This window comes from Grus americana, chromosome 23 (assembly GCF_028858705.1).
Source record: "Grus americana isolate bGruAme1 chromosome 23, bGruAme1.mat, whole genome shotgun sequence".
In the NCBI taxonomy this organism is placed as follows: Eukaryota; Metazoa; Chordata; class Aves; order Gruiformes; family Gruidae; genus Grus; species Grus americana.
In genome coordinates, this window is record NC_072874.1 from 346,854 (window position 1) to 360,343 (window position 13,490).

The 13,490-nt window shown below is 52.4% G+C and overlaps 2 protein-coding genes across 3 annotated transcripts; one reads left to right on the forward strand and one right to left on the reverse strand.

Annotated features, from left to right (window-relative positions):
* The first annotated feature begins 151 nt into the window (after positions 1–151).
* On the forward strand, positions 152–8,730 carry LOC129195946 (kelch-like protein 31). 2 transcript variants are annotated; one of them, XM_054802673.1, is made up of 3 exons: positions 152–197; positions 3,625–4,837; positions 6,236–8,730. In XM_054802673.1, exons 1-3 carry the CDS (start codon positions 167–169, stop codon positions 6,966–6,968), a joined length of 1,977 nt encoding a protein of 658 aa, XP_054658648.1. In that variant the 5' UTR covers positions 152–166; the 3' UTR covers positions 6,969–8,730. The 2 variants fall into 2 exon arrangements, with proteins under 2 accessions (XP_054658648.1, XP_054658647.1); XM_054802672.1 differs by lacking the exon at positions 152–197 and adding an exon at positions 706–757.
* Positions 8,731–9,190: 460 nt separating this feature from the next.
* RPL11 (ribosomal protein L11) lies at positions 9,191–12,724 on the reverse strand. Its single transcript, XM_054802674.1, has 6 exons — positions 12,640–12,724; positions 12,161–12,311; positions 11,639–11,745; positions 11,118–11,249; positions 10,230–10,340; positions 9,191–9,266 (listed from the first exon to the last, which is right to left on the reverse strand). Exons 1-6 carry the CDS (start codon positions 12,643–12,645, stop codon positions 9,237–9,239), a joined length of 537 nt encoding a protein of 178 aa, XP_054658649.1. The 5' UTR covers positions 12,646–12,724; the 3' UTR covers positions 9,191–9,236.
* Between the last annotated feature and the right edge of the window lie 766 nt (positions 12,725–13,490).

The window sequence follows — 13,490 nt, forward strand, 5'->3', positions numbered from 1 at the left end:
GCGGCGGCGGGCAGCGCCATCTTGAGTGCTGGCAGGGCGCTAGTGAGGGGAGCGCGGCCGCCATACCCCCCTCAGTGGGGCGGTGGTGCCCTCTCCGGCCCCACCGCAGTCAGGACAGGCTTTCCTGAAACAAATGTCGCTTCATACCTATTCCCGTTGGCTCCCGATGGCCAACGGCTCCACCATGGCTGTTGGGAGTGAGTGAAAAGTAGGTTTTTAGATTCGTTTGTGGCCAAAGGCAAATTGAGCAGGACCGCAGCTGCCCAGACCAGGGGCTCCTCAGGTCGGGGGCTCGGAGCTGCCATCCCCTCCACTCAATCAGGAGAGCAGGGAAGGTGTCAGCAGGCCAATGTCCCCCCAACTCATCCCCAGATGCCCTGGTGAACCCCTCTGGGGTGGAGCCAGGCTTTTGGCTGCCTCCTTGTTTCCTTGCTCTTGGCAGTGACCAGGTAATCATGCCTGGCCTTTGGTTTACTGCCTTCTCCTGGTGCTGGCTGCGATGATGCCCTTGGCCAGAGCAGCGCTACCTGAATCTAGCCCTTTCCACGTATCCCGGGACTCAGCTGAGGGCAGCTGTCCTCGCATCACCCCAAAAGCCTGCTGTAAATGTAGAAGTGATAAGAGCAGTCAGCTGGCTGGGAGGGGAAAGGAGGGAGGAGGTTGTTGCCTGGGGAAAGCTGAGGGTCTCTGTCTTTCAACCTGCAGAGCCCTGTGCTGGTCAGAGCTTCCCCTTGGACTAACCGGTCTTAACAGCAAGGTAAGGAGCAGACCCAGCCTATAGCTGAGTCATGGAGAACCAGGGCTTGCCTAGCAGGATTTGCAGACACCTTGCATGGGGCACGAGAACTGCTGAATAATGGAAATAATGGCATGGGGAAAAACTTTGCTGTTGTCTAAAATGGGGCTGGAGGAATTATAGGCAGCAAAATAGTGCCCAGAGCTGCAGTGTCCAGGTGGTTTTCCGGGCCGGCTTGGTGTTTGCTGTGGCTCAGACCCTGCTTGAACACGGGGCTGGGGGCACCGGCAGGTGAAGGAAAGGGACTCTGCCTGTTCAGTTAGATATGAAAGAAAATCAAGCCTGCCATAACTTTCTGAAGACACAGTATCACCCAGCATAGGTCCTGATTTGCTGTTAGCTCAGTAACATGGTGCAGGGCTGAGATTAGTAGCACTGACAGGATGTGAGGATAACTACTGCCTTTTAAGAGAAGTTTAAACAGTTAGAAAAAAGACCTGTCTTCCCTCCTTTCTGTCTGGGTCCTTTGAAATCTCTTCAAACCATCCCAGCTCCCTAGATTAATCCAGCAGCCAGGATTAATCTGTAGGAAAAAACATCCCTTTCAAGTCACTACAGTGGTATTTCAATCAGAAGCAGCAGTGATGTCCCATTTTAAATTAACTGCAGGTAGTAAAGGTCACTCTGCCCTCCCACAGCCAGACACTGGAATAACATGAACAAGCGCTTCAAATCGGAGTCTGTCAAAGGTGCCCAAAGGGGACAGGCAGGATCCCACAGACATCAATATGAGCCCAAAACTTCTCATGGCTCTATTGCACTTGTATGAAGTGTAATGCAGTTAGAAAACCTGTTTTATCCCAGAACAACTTCTCCCTTTGACTCCTGACTGGGGTGGACAGGGGATGGAGAAAGCCAGCTGCATTGCCGGGCTTTCCGGAAGGAGTTAAGAAGGCTTTCAGAGATCAGCCTGCCGAACTGTGATGCTGGGCTCCACACCAGGCCCACAGGAGCTGCTGAGCACTGGTGTCACCTCTCTAAAATGAGGTCTGGAACCCTTGAAAGGGGGGTGAGCAGTTTTATGGACAAAAACAGTGGCTTGCTACAGATACTGTGCTTGTTTCTGTAAAAAAGAGCAAAATCAAGGCAGTCGAGGGAGCAGAAGGGATCGGGCAAATCCTCAGCACAGCCTGGTCACTTATTTCACAAGGCCAAGCCCTCCTGCTCCAGCAGGTTGCAGACCTCAACCTGGCACCTGTCCTGCTGGGACCAGTCTCAGTGTGTGGGCAGCAGGATGGCCACCTCCCTCCAGGACAAGTCCTGCTTCTCTTTGGGTTTGTTTGGCAGCAAGGAGGTTCTCGCAGTGTTGTGTCGCAGAGGGATGCAGGTTTGAGGGATCAGGATAGAAGGCCTGGAAAAGTATTTTCATTTCCTGGGAAATTCCAATATTTAACCTGTATTTTTGCTTCAAATCCAGCTGAAAAGCTGAAACTGCAAATTTTCCTGGGGAATGGATAGTCTGAACAAAATGCGTGTTTAGAAACATCAAAGTGGTTTTGCTCTGAAAGGGTAAATCCCAGTTCCTTTTCCCAAGCCTGAGCTGGGTGTCAGAAATCATTTTATATCCAAACACACAGAGAGAGTGGCATTTGCATCCTGGTTTCAGACAGACTGATGTCCACTCCAGGATATGACACTGTTATAGATGAGTCTGTGGTGGTGTAAACTGGGGAAGCCCCATGAAACACCACAATACCAGGGATGGCTCAAGTGCCTGGGACTTTGCTCCTGAATCCTCTTGGCTTCTGCGCAAAGCCAGGGGTGAGCAGAGTCTGTGGGTGGCTGTGACATCCCTGCTCCTTCTGCTCACCCCAGCCAGCTGAGCTCAGCCAGGCTGGCACCGATGCATTCCCCCTCGGACTCAGCCCTGAATCCTCTTTCCTGGCAGGGACTTTTACTAAACTTTTTTCTTCTCCATATTTTTGCTGAAGTCTCAAAATGCTCCCCTTCTTCTTTGCCTGGTGCTAAATATGAGCTGATTATTCAGTTCCAAGAAACCTGATCTTTATGGCCAAGCGTAATAAACAGTATCCGAACATGTGAGACAGCGCAGTAACAGCTATTTCTGGCCGGCAGATTTGTTCCCTCATATATTGGCTGCTCCGAGCTCCCTTGGAGGAGCTGAGGTCACTGCCGAGTTTCAGACTGGAGTTTCAAGCTGGAATTTGGGAATATTCAAAAGGTGGATTTTTTTTGTTGTTGGTTTGTTTTTTTTTTTCCCCTCTTTCACCTGCAGTCTGGTCACCCCAGGGGGCAGCTGGCCCCACTGGTTACTGAGCAGTGCCTTGCTGTGCCCAAGGGCCTGGGAAGGGGGAAATAAACACCCTTTTCTACACTGTCCTGCAGTGCTGGGCTTCATCTCACCTTGCTGCTGTGTGAGAACATCTGTCAGAGCTGCTGGGATTTGATTCACCCGATCTGATGTGCACTTGAGTCAGGCAAAACACACCCTGTGATTGCCGGCTTGTTCTGTCTGGAGTCTGTGTCACCCCAGACAGTGGAGCTGTCAGTGAGGCTGAGCACGGCCCCACACCCCAGGAACAAGTGGGTGCTCCCAGTTTCCCAAGGCAACCACCCAAAATCCCTAGTCCTTTTTTAACACGGTGAAGGTGCTGGTATTGGTTGAGAGTTGAGGATCCCCTCTCACAGTCATGGCCCCCAATGCCTTTAATGCAGTTCAGAGGGGTACAGGGCTCAGGAGGTGGTTTCCTGAGCCAAAGAGTATATGAGTCAGTGGGAGTTTTTCCTTTGCTTAATGGAATGTCTTAAAGAGCAGAAGGACACCTGTACCCTTGCTACAGGGCTCCTCACCTCTCCTTTCTCGCCAGGTTCCCACTCTGATCCTTCCAAGATGGCACCCAAAAAGAAAATTCCCAAGAAGCCCAAGGTGGATAAAGAGGATGCATCCATCACCCCAGTGGTGGTGGAAGATGCTTTGCTGGATGTCGAACACCTCAATCACTTGAATAGTTTGTATGACAGCGGTTCCAATGGCTTCCACTGCACGGCCACGGAGGTTGAAGCACCGGACCATGGAGCCAGCCTTCTGGAGGGGATGAACCAGATGCGCCAGAAGCGGTTCCTCTGCGATCTCACCATTGCCACCAAAACAAAGTCCTTCGAGGTGCATAAACTCATCCTGGCTTCCTGCAGTGAGTACTTCCACCGTCTGCTGCAGAGAGACCCTCAGCTGCACCGCGTGGAGCTCCACGACGTGTCCCCACTGGGTCTATCCGCCGTCATCACCTACACCTACACGGGGAAGCTGAGCCTCTCGCTGTACACCATTGGCAGCACCATTGCTGCGGCCACCCAGCTGCAGGTGCCGGCACTGCTGAACATGTGCAGTGACTTCCTCATTCGGGAGATAGCCGTAGAGAACTGCATGTACATCACCAACATCTCAGCCACCTACGGCCTCAACCAGGTGAAAGACACTACCCGGAAATTCATCCGGGAAAACTTCCTGGAATTCTCCAAGACTGACCAGTTCATGAAACTCCCCTTTGTTCAGATCAATGAGCTGCTGATGGATGATGGCCTGCAGATACCCAGTGAGGTTGCGGCCTTCCAGATCGCTGTCAAGTGGCTGGAGTTTGACCCAAAACGGGTCCGATATGCTGCTGACCTCCTGGGCAACATTCGATTCGGCACAATCTCAGCTCCAGACTTGGTCAACCTTGTGCAACCTGTGCCACACATGATGCAAGATCCACAGTGCCACAAGCTCCTCGTGGACGCGATGAATTACCACCTGCTCCCCCACCAGCAAAACAGCCTTCAGTCTCGGAGAACCAGGATACGTGGAGGCCAGAGGGTGCTTGTCACAATTGGGGGTCGTCCAGCTTTGACCGAGAAGGCTCTTAGCAGGGAGATCAGCTACAGGGACACAGAGGGAAACTGGAACAAGTTGACGGAGATGCCAGCAAAAAGTTTTAACCAGTGCGTGGTAGTGATGGATGGATTCATCTACATTGCGGGTGGTGAAGACCAAAACGATGCCAGGAACCAGGCCAAGCATGCAGTCAGCAGCCTGAGCAGGTAAGACGGGCTCTACCTGGCCATGCAGGCCCTGGGGAGGGGTTCAGAGTGGTGCCGTGTCTGCCTGTGCCCCAGGATCCCCTGTGGGGTGAGGGGTGAGCATGTCAGAAAGGTTCCTCTGCTATCAGTAACCAGGAGGTAGGTCTGGCCTCTGGGATAAAGCTTCCAGGGAGGGACAGCCACAGTGAGGCCCAGCACAGGGTGCTGGACTGCAAGACACAAGACCTGGAAACCACTTCCAGGGATTTGGTCTATGTGACCTCAGCCTGGGCTTCCCCTGGGGACTTTGGCACCTGGGCTGTGCTGTCCATATCCTCCAGCAGCGCACAGCACCGGTGCAGGATGCGAGCAAGACAGGGCCTCTTTGAAGCTGCGAGACTCCTAGAGAAATGTGAGCCCTCAATATTTAGAAGTAAGCCATTTTGTTACTCTGGGGAAGCTCCCCTTTTAGCCCACTGGCTGTTCCTCCAGCCTCAACCCAGTCTCTGATTTGTCTGGATTCATTTTAAGGTAGATTTACTGCCTGTAGGATTCCCGTTGCCCTTCAGGCTTTCGTCTCTCTGCCTCCATTTCTCTCTTCATCATTTAAATGACGAGGTTTGTCTCCTTAATCCCCATAAACCTGTCACTGGATCGCCAAGGGATTACTATTCAAAGAAAGGAGTAACCATGACAACCTGACATGCAGTATTTTGTTTGCAACCTAAACCTGAACTTCCCAGTGGCTCTGCCCACGGCTTGGCTCAACCACCTGAGGCTCCACATGCAGCATTACTGGCACTGCTCAAGGCCAGCCCTGATCACCCCTCGGTTAGGAGCTGTCATTGGGCTCTTTCTCCTCCACTGAGTGAGGTTTCAGGGACCCACTGGTGTCATTTTATTTCTGGCCAGCAGCTTGTCCACCTTTCCCAGCCTGGCCTTAGTCCCCACGGCATCACTCTGGGCACACAGCAGCTCCAGTTCCCTCTGCCATCTCATGGGCACACAAGGAGTCAGCTTCTTATCATGTGCCTGGCTTTGGCCTAGCAGGGTGAGCAGGGAAGACCTGCCCCTAGGTCCTCTTCTACCGGCCAAGACCCAACAGAGGGAACAGTGACGGTGCTTGGGGACACCTCAGATCGGTAGCACTGGCCATTTCCAAGCCAGGCCAGAGCTTGTGGTGGCATCCCAAGGGTTAGGGTGGAAACAACCCCAGCAGTCACAGGTAGGATCCAGTCCTGTGCAGTGCCATCGTCTCCATCTGCACAGCCTATTCAGATGGTTTTTTACTGCTGGAGGAGACAGAGAGGCTTTTCCAGAGCATGAGTTGTCTCTGAAGGCAGATGTCTGGCAGGCCCCACTTCTCCCCACGGCTCTGATGCTAGTCGTGGACAGACAGATCTGCCCTTCGTCCCCCAGGTATGACCCACGCTTCAACACCTGGCTGCACCTGGCCAGCATGCAGCACAGGAGGACACACTTCAGCCTGAGCGCCTGCAACGGGCTCATCTACGCTGTCGGAGGACGCAATGCTGAGGGCGTGTTGGCATCTGTCGAGTGCTACGTCCCCACCACCAACAGCTGGCAGAGCAAGGCAAGCCTGGAGACACCTCGCTGCTGTCACGCCACCACCGTCATTGATGGCAAACTCCTGGTCACCGGTGGCTACATAAGCCATGCCTATTCACGCACTGTGTACTGCTATGAGCCCAGCACCAATGCCTGGAGGGAGCAGGCAAGGCTCAGCGCCCCCCGGGGCTGGCACTGCGCGGCCACCGTGGCCGACCGAGCGTATGTGCTGGGTGGGAGCCAGCTGGGTCCCCAGGGCGAGCGGGTGGACGTGATGCCTGTGGAATGCTACAGCCCAGTCACGGGGCAGTGGAGTTACATGGCACCCCTGCCCACGGGGGTCAGCACAGCTGGGGTGGCTCTGCTGGAGGGGCGCTTGTGCCTGGTGGGTGGCTGGAACGAGAGCGGGAAGAGGTATCAGAAATGTGTGCAGTGCTACAATCCTGACCTCAACGAGTGGGCCAAGGACGAGGACCTCCCTGAGGCCACCGTGGGGGTGTCATGCTGCACCATCATCCTCCCACGCTCCCCGAGCTCCACGTCCCGGGCCAGCTCTGTGGCCTCGGCAGCTGCCAGCATGTAAAGAGCTCTGAGTGGCACGGGGCTTATGCCAGCAGTTAGGGAAGGAGACAGAGCTGAGGAATGTGGGATAGCTGCATCTCCATCCCACAGCTTAAGCAGGGATTGCTCAAGCAGGGCAGACATGGAAGCAAGCAGGAGAGAAGAGCTTTTCTCCTGAGCCTGCAGCACTGCATTGCAGTGTGGATTGGAAAAAAATGGGAAAAAAAGAAGAGAAGCAAACTAGAATAATGCAGGAGAAATTCTACTGTAGGAACATTATTGTAAGACACTTTCAAAACAACAGTAGTATTGGTATTAGGTATAAGAAAGTGACAGGTCTATAATATATCTTGTTGCTCACATAACATTTGTTCAAGGGAAATGCATTTAATATTTACCTATTGAACCTAGATACCTTCAGACCAGGAATAAAGTGAATCTTGACAGCAAGGAAGAGAACTGTTGGAGCAACTCACCAAGATCTCTTGCTCTTCCAAGTGCTGTGCTCTAGCTCAAGCAGAAGGAATCAGGGAAGTGCTGGAGGATGCTATGAGGTGCCCTGAAAATAAGCATTAGCTGAAAGAGAAGCCCTTCACATCTAAACCAGGAGCTTTTGCAGATCTATTCCTAGCCAAGTCCTCGTTCTTGTACCATCAAGCTGACAGCTTGGTTTTGAACTCAATCAGCACTTCCCCATTACTGTAAAAGCAGAGTCTGACCTGTAAAAGGAGAACTGATTAGGAAACTTCCAGGGGCAAGCACTTGCTCAGTACCTGGGGTCCCTCTCTGAGACAGTTACCCATCTTTATTAAAGCCCTGTCTGCCCTTTACAGAGGGCACAGGGACTGCAGACCCCCTCCTTACAGCACTGCAGAGCAGACTGGGGCTCTTGGGCTGAGTACGTCAGCGAGCAGCACTCGAAACCCAGCCCCGGTGGCTCTGCGATACAGCCCCAGAGCAGGGATAATCTGTGACAAGCAGGAGGCAAGAGAGCATGGCCGCTATTTCCTGGTCTCCAGCCCATGGTTATTACATGACATCACACAAGAGTCACATGCCGAGGCCAGGATCTTCCAGTAACAGGAGCATGTTTACAAGTGATCCTAGACAGGCTCATCACCTTTGTCTTGGGCCAAGGCAGCTATGCACTGCTGAGCATCTAGGCAAACACTCATTTTTCTTCCGGTCTTTTTTGCACAACACAGTGAAATTGCATCCAGGAAAGCCCTGAGCCCTTTGAGGGAACTCCGACATGCTATAAGATGCCAAGACAACAGCTTCAGTAAAGCAGGCTGGTTTGCGCTTCCTTTTGCGACTCACAAAAACTGAGCAGCTTGCAGAAGTTACAGGTCACATAGAGATATTGATCTTTCTTTGGAGAACTCACCCTCTCACTTAGAGTTCACATCAAGCATAAAGCTATACAGAGGCAGAACATCATTTCCGCTCAAATTCTGTTTTCCTCTGTGCATTTTCACATGCACAGCACACACTGCCCTGTGCATTTTGGAGTGGGCTCCATCCTGAACAGTGCTGGCAACCTCCCCTGGCTTATAACTCCACAAGGCTTGACAAGGGAACCATATAGTCTTTGAGACAACACTGCACAAGCACTGGTGTATTTGTTCCTTGGTTTTTTTATTATCACTTTTTACTCTAAGAGGCAGAACTGAACACTAGCAACAGAGGCAAGGGTGTTGCAGAATTCCACCTGTGTGAGCTGTATTGCCCTGCAGGGAATTTTCTCTTTAAACAATAAAGGCCACTCATTTGCAGGGGAAAAACGTCTGGCTTTGTAATTACAGCAGCATACATTCACACTCCTGAAACATTTTAAGAAACCAGCCAAGATTCATCCTCTACCTTCCAAGCACATCCAGCAATTGCTTCAGGATTTCTACAGCCCATTGAGCGCACCGCGATCTGTGGGGCAGAAACTCTACCAGCTGCAGGTACTCGAGTTCACCCACACTGCCCACAGAAGCAGCATGGATCAGGGGGTTCTGGCTGATCTCAGCCCCCTCTTGTGGCACCAAGTTTGAATCTCTGCTCAGAAGCCTCACCAGTCCCACAGCACTGCCAGCACCACAGGTCTTACTCATCACCTTCCAACCAGTTCTGTCATGCTCAGACAAAGAACCATCAGCCACTTTTTAGCTTTATGGCTCTGCTTTATTAAGAGGATATGTGTGCCATTTCCTTTGGCTTGCCATTGAAGAGTCCCCACAAAATTCACAAGAGAAGTTAGGGGTTAGAAAATTTTATTTGATTTTTTGGTAACAGAAACTGCTTATTTACCAGGAAGGATGATGCCATCATACTGTGAGGGAAAAAAAAAAAAAAAGAACCAAGTGAGAAAGTACCACCAGGTAAAGGTACAGTACTGCTGTGCAGTAAACAGAGTCACCATGTCCCTTCCAAGCCAACCAGACAACATTGACATGAAACACCAGTTCTCCTACATGAACACCTAACTGCCTTTCTACTTTGCTGCTGTGCTGTGAACTTCCAAGGGGGGGGATCTGTTCAGATAAGCATTAAACTCTGCTCATCAGCCCAGCGAAACAGGAGGCCCCACCCTTCAAAGGCTGATCTGACCAGAACTACACTCATCCCTTTTACACTCCCAGGATTCGGCCCCTGACGGTAACTGTGCCACAATGAGCAGAACCAGGCATGAGGGGGGGAAAAAAAGCTGATCAGCAGGAGCAGGCTGAGCCCACTCTGTGCAGGGTATGGCCAGCTTAGATCTAGGCAGAGCAGCCTATAAAGAGCCTCTGGACTGTCAACCCTTTCCACCTCTGAAAAGTACCAGCAGTCCCCATCAGGCTTTCGGCATCTCCCATTCATTATGGGGTCTGTGTTAGAGAGCACTAGAGACAAACCCAGGGACTGGTTTTATTTAGATCACTCCATCCTCCAAGTCTGGCAGCTGATCTAGGAGCTGCGTCAGATAAATCCTAACCCTGCCTTGTCACTTGTGATCACGTACAATGTAGCACCTCAAAAAACTATGGGAGACAGGTTTACACAAGAGCTGATACTTCCAGCTATCCTGCAAGAGCTGCTCTTTCAGTTCAGCACACACAAAAAAAAAGGGGCACGAACAACACTTGTGCTCAAACACAGCTTCTACTGCCCCAGAGCAGTAAAAACTCAACTATTTAAACAGTGATAAGATCTCCTCCTGGCCAGTGACCTGTTCCAGTCCTTCTGCATTGAAACATTTTGCTGCTACTTGCTAGGAAACTCTTGGGATACAAAAGATAAAGATGGATTTTACCTTTTGCTGAAACCAGCGCATGGCTTCTTCCTTTCCAATTCTGTGCTTGGCTCCAATGTTGCCAGTCCTGCGTTTCTTGTCAGCAATGCTAAAACCAGGCCTGCCCAGCACCTGCCAGGAGAGGAGACCAACAGCACTATTTCATTCTGGCATTTATTTATTTTCTTAAACTTAACAGTTTTCTAGGAGGGAAGGCTAGAATTTCCACATCAGTAACATCTCATTGTCCAAGTGGCGTTCAAGACTGAGCACATTATCCTCTACAGCCTCAATGCAGAGTGAAAATAACTCCTGAGTAGCCAGCTAAACTGACAAGGACAGCTCCTAGGTCGACAACTTAGCACATACACTGACTGGGAGAAACCAAAATGAGTGCGGAAGATGCACTTTTCCATACACAGAGGCCTCAGCTCTGGAGAAAAGATACATTGAACAGCATTGCTAACACATACAGAACAGCTTTGCTCTATTTCAGTGTTAGTGAGGCACAGAATGGAACGACTCAAACATGCCAGCCACCACCGCTGCCACATGAGCCATCCCCAGCCCTCTACATGCAGATTCTCCTGAATCTTCCAGCAGTGCAGCCCATCTTTCAGTCTGCATTCCCAAAGCCCTGCTGCTCCTTCCTTCCCCAAGCCTAGCACAGCTGTTTCAGTATTAGCCCAGGAGCATCACTAAAAGCAACGGTATTTGTTTCTGAAGAGGCTTTGTGAGACATGCCACAAATTGAGGATTTTACAGCAGCCCTGGGAATCTCAGTTTAGACTTGCATTTTGTTGACATTTTTCCATCTTCCAGCACTGGGCAGCAAGTTAACGTGAGCCAGTAACTATTCTAGAGCTTTCACACAAACCCAGTAGCTGTAAGGAAGCAGGGAATACGCACCACATAAAAGTCCAAGCCGTAGATACCAATACTGGGATCATATTTAATCCCCAGATCAATGTGCTCCTGGATTCCAAAGCCGAAGTTCCCAGTGTCTGAGAAGTTGTTTTTTCTCAACTCGTATTCTCGCACCTGAAACATTTGTTGTCAGTCACTATCTCATTATCGACTACAAATACAGTAGTTCTACTTGCGTGTTCTACCAACTGCTACCAGACCCACAACTTGCTTGCATGCTACTAAGTCTTCAGCCCTAAGATTTTGCTCCCACAGCCTGCACATAAGTCTCAGCAGCAAAGACAGAATCTCAAAAGAAAGGAGTAACTGCACCAACTAGCTCTTAAATAAGGATGAGAGCGCAACCTGTGTATCAGACAGAGCTGCTACCCCAACCCTTAACATCTACGACTGATCTGTAACTAGATCAGGTGCAACACTTCAAAGCACACATCTTTTCAGTTAGTATGGATTTAAGCTTTGTTCTTTCATAAATCAAAGATCCAGACCAGCCAAATTCTCACCTTCAACCCCTTCTCCAGAATCTCCTCTGCTTTGGCCCCGCGAACCGTGCAATGAACAGCAATCTTCTCATTTCTCCTGATTCCAAAGGATCTTACAGTGTATCGTGCTGTGGGCAGCAATAATTACACTCAAAGGCTATTAAAAAAATTCCCACCTGAGGGATTCAGAGCTTGCTCAAGACGACTAAAGAAATGACTTTAAATGAAAGAAAAAAAGAACCGAGGCAACTAAATGTTCCCTCTTTGAGAATGAGCACAGACCAGCACCCAGAGTCTGGGGGCAGAACTCAAATGACAGAAACGACCACCAGCACCCGAATATTAAGGCCCTCAATTCTCAGAGCAAGGCTCACATCAGGGCAGACCTCCCAACGCTGGTTCTGCCAAGGAGCCTCTTCCCTGGCAGCCACACTCCCACTCCACTCTCTGCATGCTCAGGGGAGGAAAGAAAACAACCTGCTCCTTTGCAGCCCTGGGACACCCAGCCCCCCTTGGCAGCCGGCAGGAAAACCCACCCCTCACCTTTGGAGAAGACGGGGGTCTGGCCCGTCAGCTGCTCCAGCACTTTGGCTGCTCGGGTGAGCCTGTCCCCGCTCTCCCCAACGCAGATGTTGAGGCAGAGCTTGCGGATGCGCAGCTCTCGCATGGGGTTCTCCTTTTCACCCTGGTCTTGCTGCGGAAAAACGACACGGGGGCTAGTGAAGGGCGACCGGGAAACAGCTCACCGCTCGCCCCAGAAGGCTTCGCGAGGCAGCTATCGCAGCCGGACACCGAGCCCCCCCCGCACCCTGCCGCGGCGGCGGCCCAGGCACCGGGCAGGCCGCGGCCTGTCATGGCAGCCGCTTCCCCAGGGCGGCTCGCCGGCTCTTCCCGGCCCCGCAGAGCTCCCTCCCGGCCTTTCGCTCTCCCACCCGCACGGGCCCTGGCCCGGCCGGGCCCCGCCGAGGGCGGATGGCGGGGGATAGAGACGGCACAGCCCAGCCGCGGGCACCGCTACTCACCGCCATGATGGGGGCGGGGAAGAGATCAGTCGCCTGCCGCCGCGGGGTCTTATGGGCCGGCGCGGCGGGGCCGGCGGCGCCCCCTGGCGACCAGGAGGGCGGCGCTGCGGCGCAGCCGGTTTCCCGGGCAACCGCCGACGGGCGTGGAGGGGTGGGGGGGGACACGCGGCCATTTTGTCCCACAGGCCCGTGGGGCCGGAGGGCACAGGTCGGCCCTGCCAGCGCTCACCCCGTGTCCCGGAGCCAGGCTGGCACCGGGGTCCGGCCTGCGCCACCGTGTGCTGCTCTCTCTGCCCTGGGGCTCGCTCCGGGGAGCGCTGGGGCAGGTGAAGGGGGCTGGGGGCCTGCCAGGAGCCCCAGTCTGGCGCTGAGGTGAGGAGGGACGACTCCCGGCGGCTTTGCTGGGGGATGCCACACCAGAAGGTGTTGGAGCTTCTCCACTCCCAAGCAGCATCGAGTGTAGCTGACCGGAGTTTCTCCCACCCACCCACACTCAAGTTCCTTAAACCAGGCCTGGGAACATATTTCCATTTCGCTTCACTCTTTCAGGGAAGCATCTGTGAGTTTCAAATCTCTACCTGGGATCTGGATCCTCTTTTTGCACCATTTTGACTTAGTTGCAGCCCACTCCCTCGCTGTGCAGAAGACAGCTTTTCTGGGAAGGCAGCAGCTGAATTCAGACCCCTTTTTAGGTCCAAATATCTCTTTTTCAGTGCCCACATCCTGAGCCGAATGCTTGCAATGAGGCTCACTCTGTGAGGACGACACCAGCTCAAGGTTTCCCTGCTTACCCCCTTCCCTGCCTCCTAGGGGCCATGCTCAGAGCTGCCAGGTTGAACTGTGTAACACCC

Coding starts and splice junctions, on each gene's coding strand:
- RPL11 (XM_054802674.1), bottom strand. Junction 11,746..12,160: donor GACCCCCGTCTTCTCCAAAG/GTGAGGGGTGGG, acceptor TGCTGCCCACAG/CACGATACACTGTAAGATCC. Junction 9,267..10,229: donor TGCGCTGGTTTCAGCAAAAG/GTAAAATCCATC, acceptor TTTCCCTCACAG/TATGATGGCATCATCCTTCC.
- LOC129195946 (XM_054802673.1), top strand. CDS start 167: ATGGCCAACGGCTCCACCATGGCTGTTGGGA. Junction 198..3,624: donor CTCCACCATGGCTGTTGGGA/GTGAGTGAAAAG, acceptor CTTTCTCGCCAG/GTTCCCACTCTGATCCTTCC. Junction 4,838..6,235: donor GCAGTCAGCAGCCTGAGCAG/GTAAGACGGGCT, acceptor TTCGTCCCCCAG/GTATGACCCACGCTTCAACA.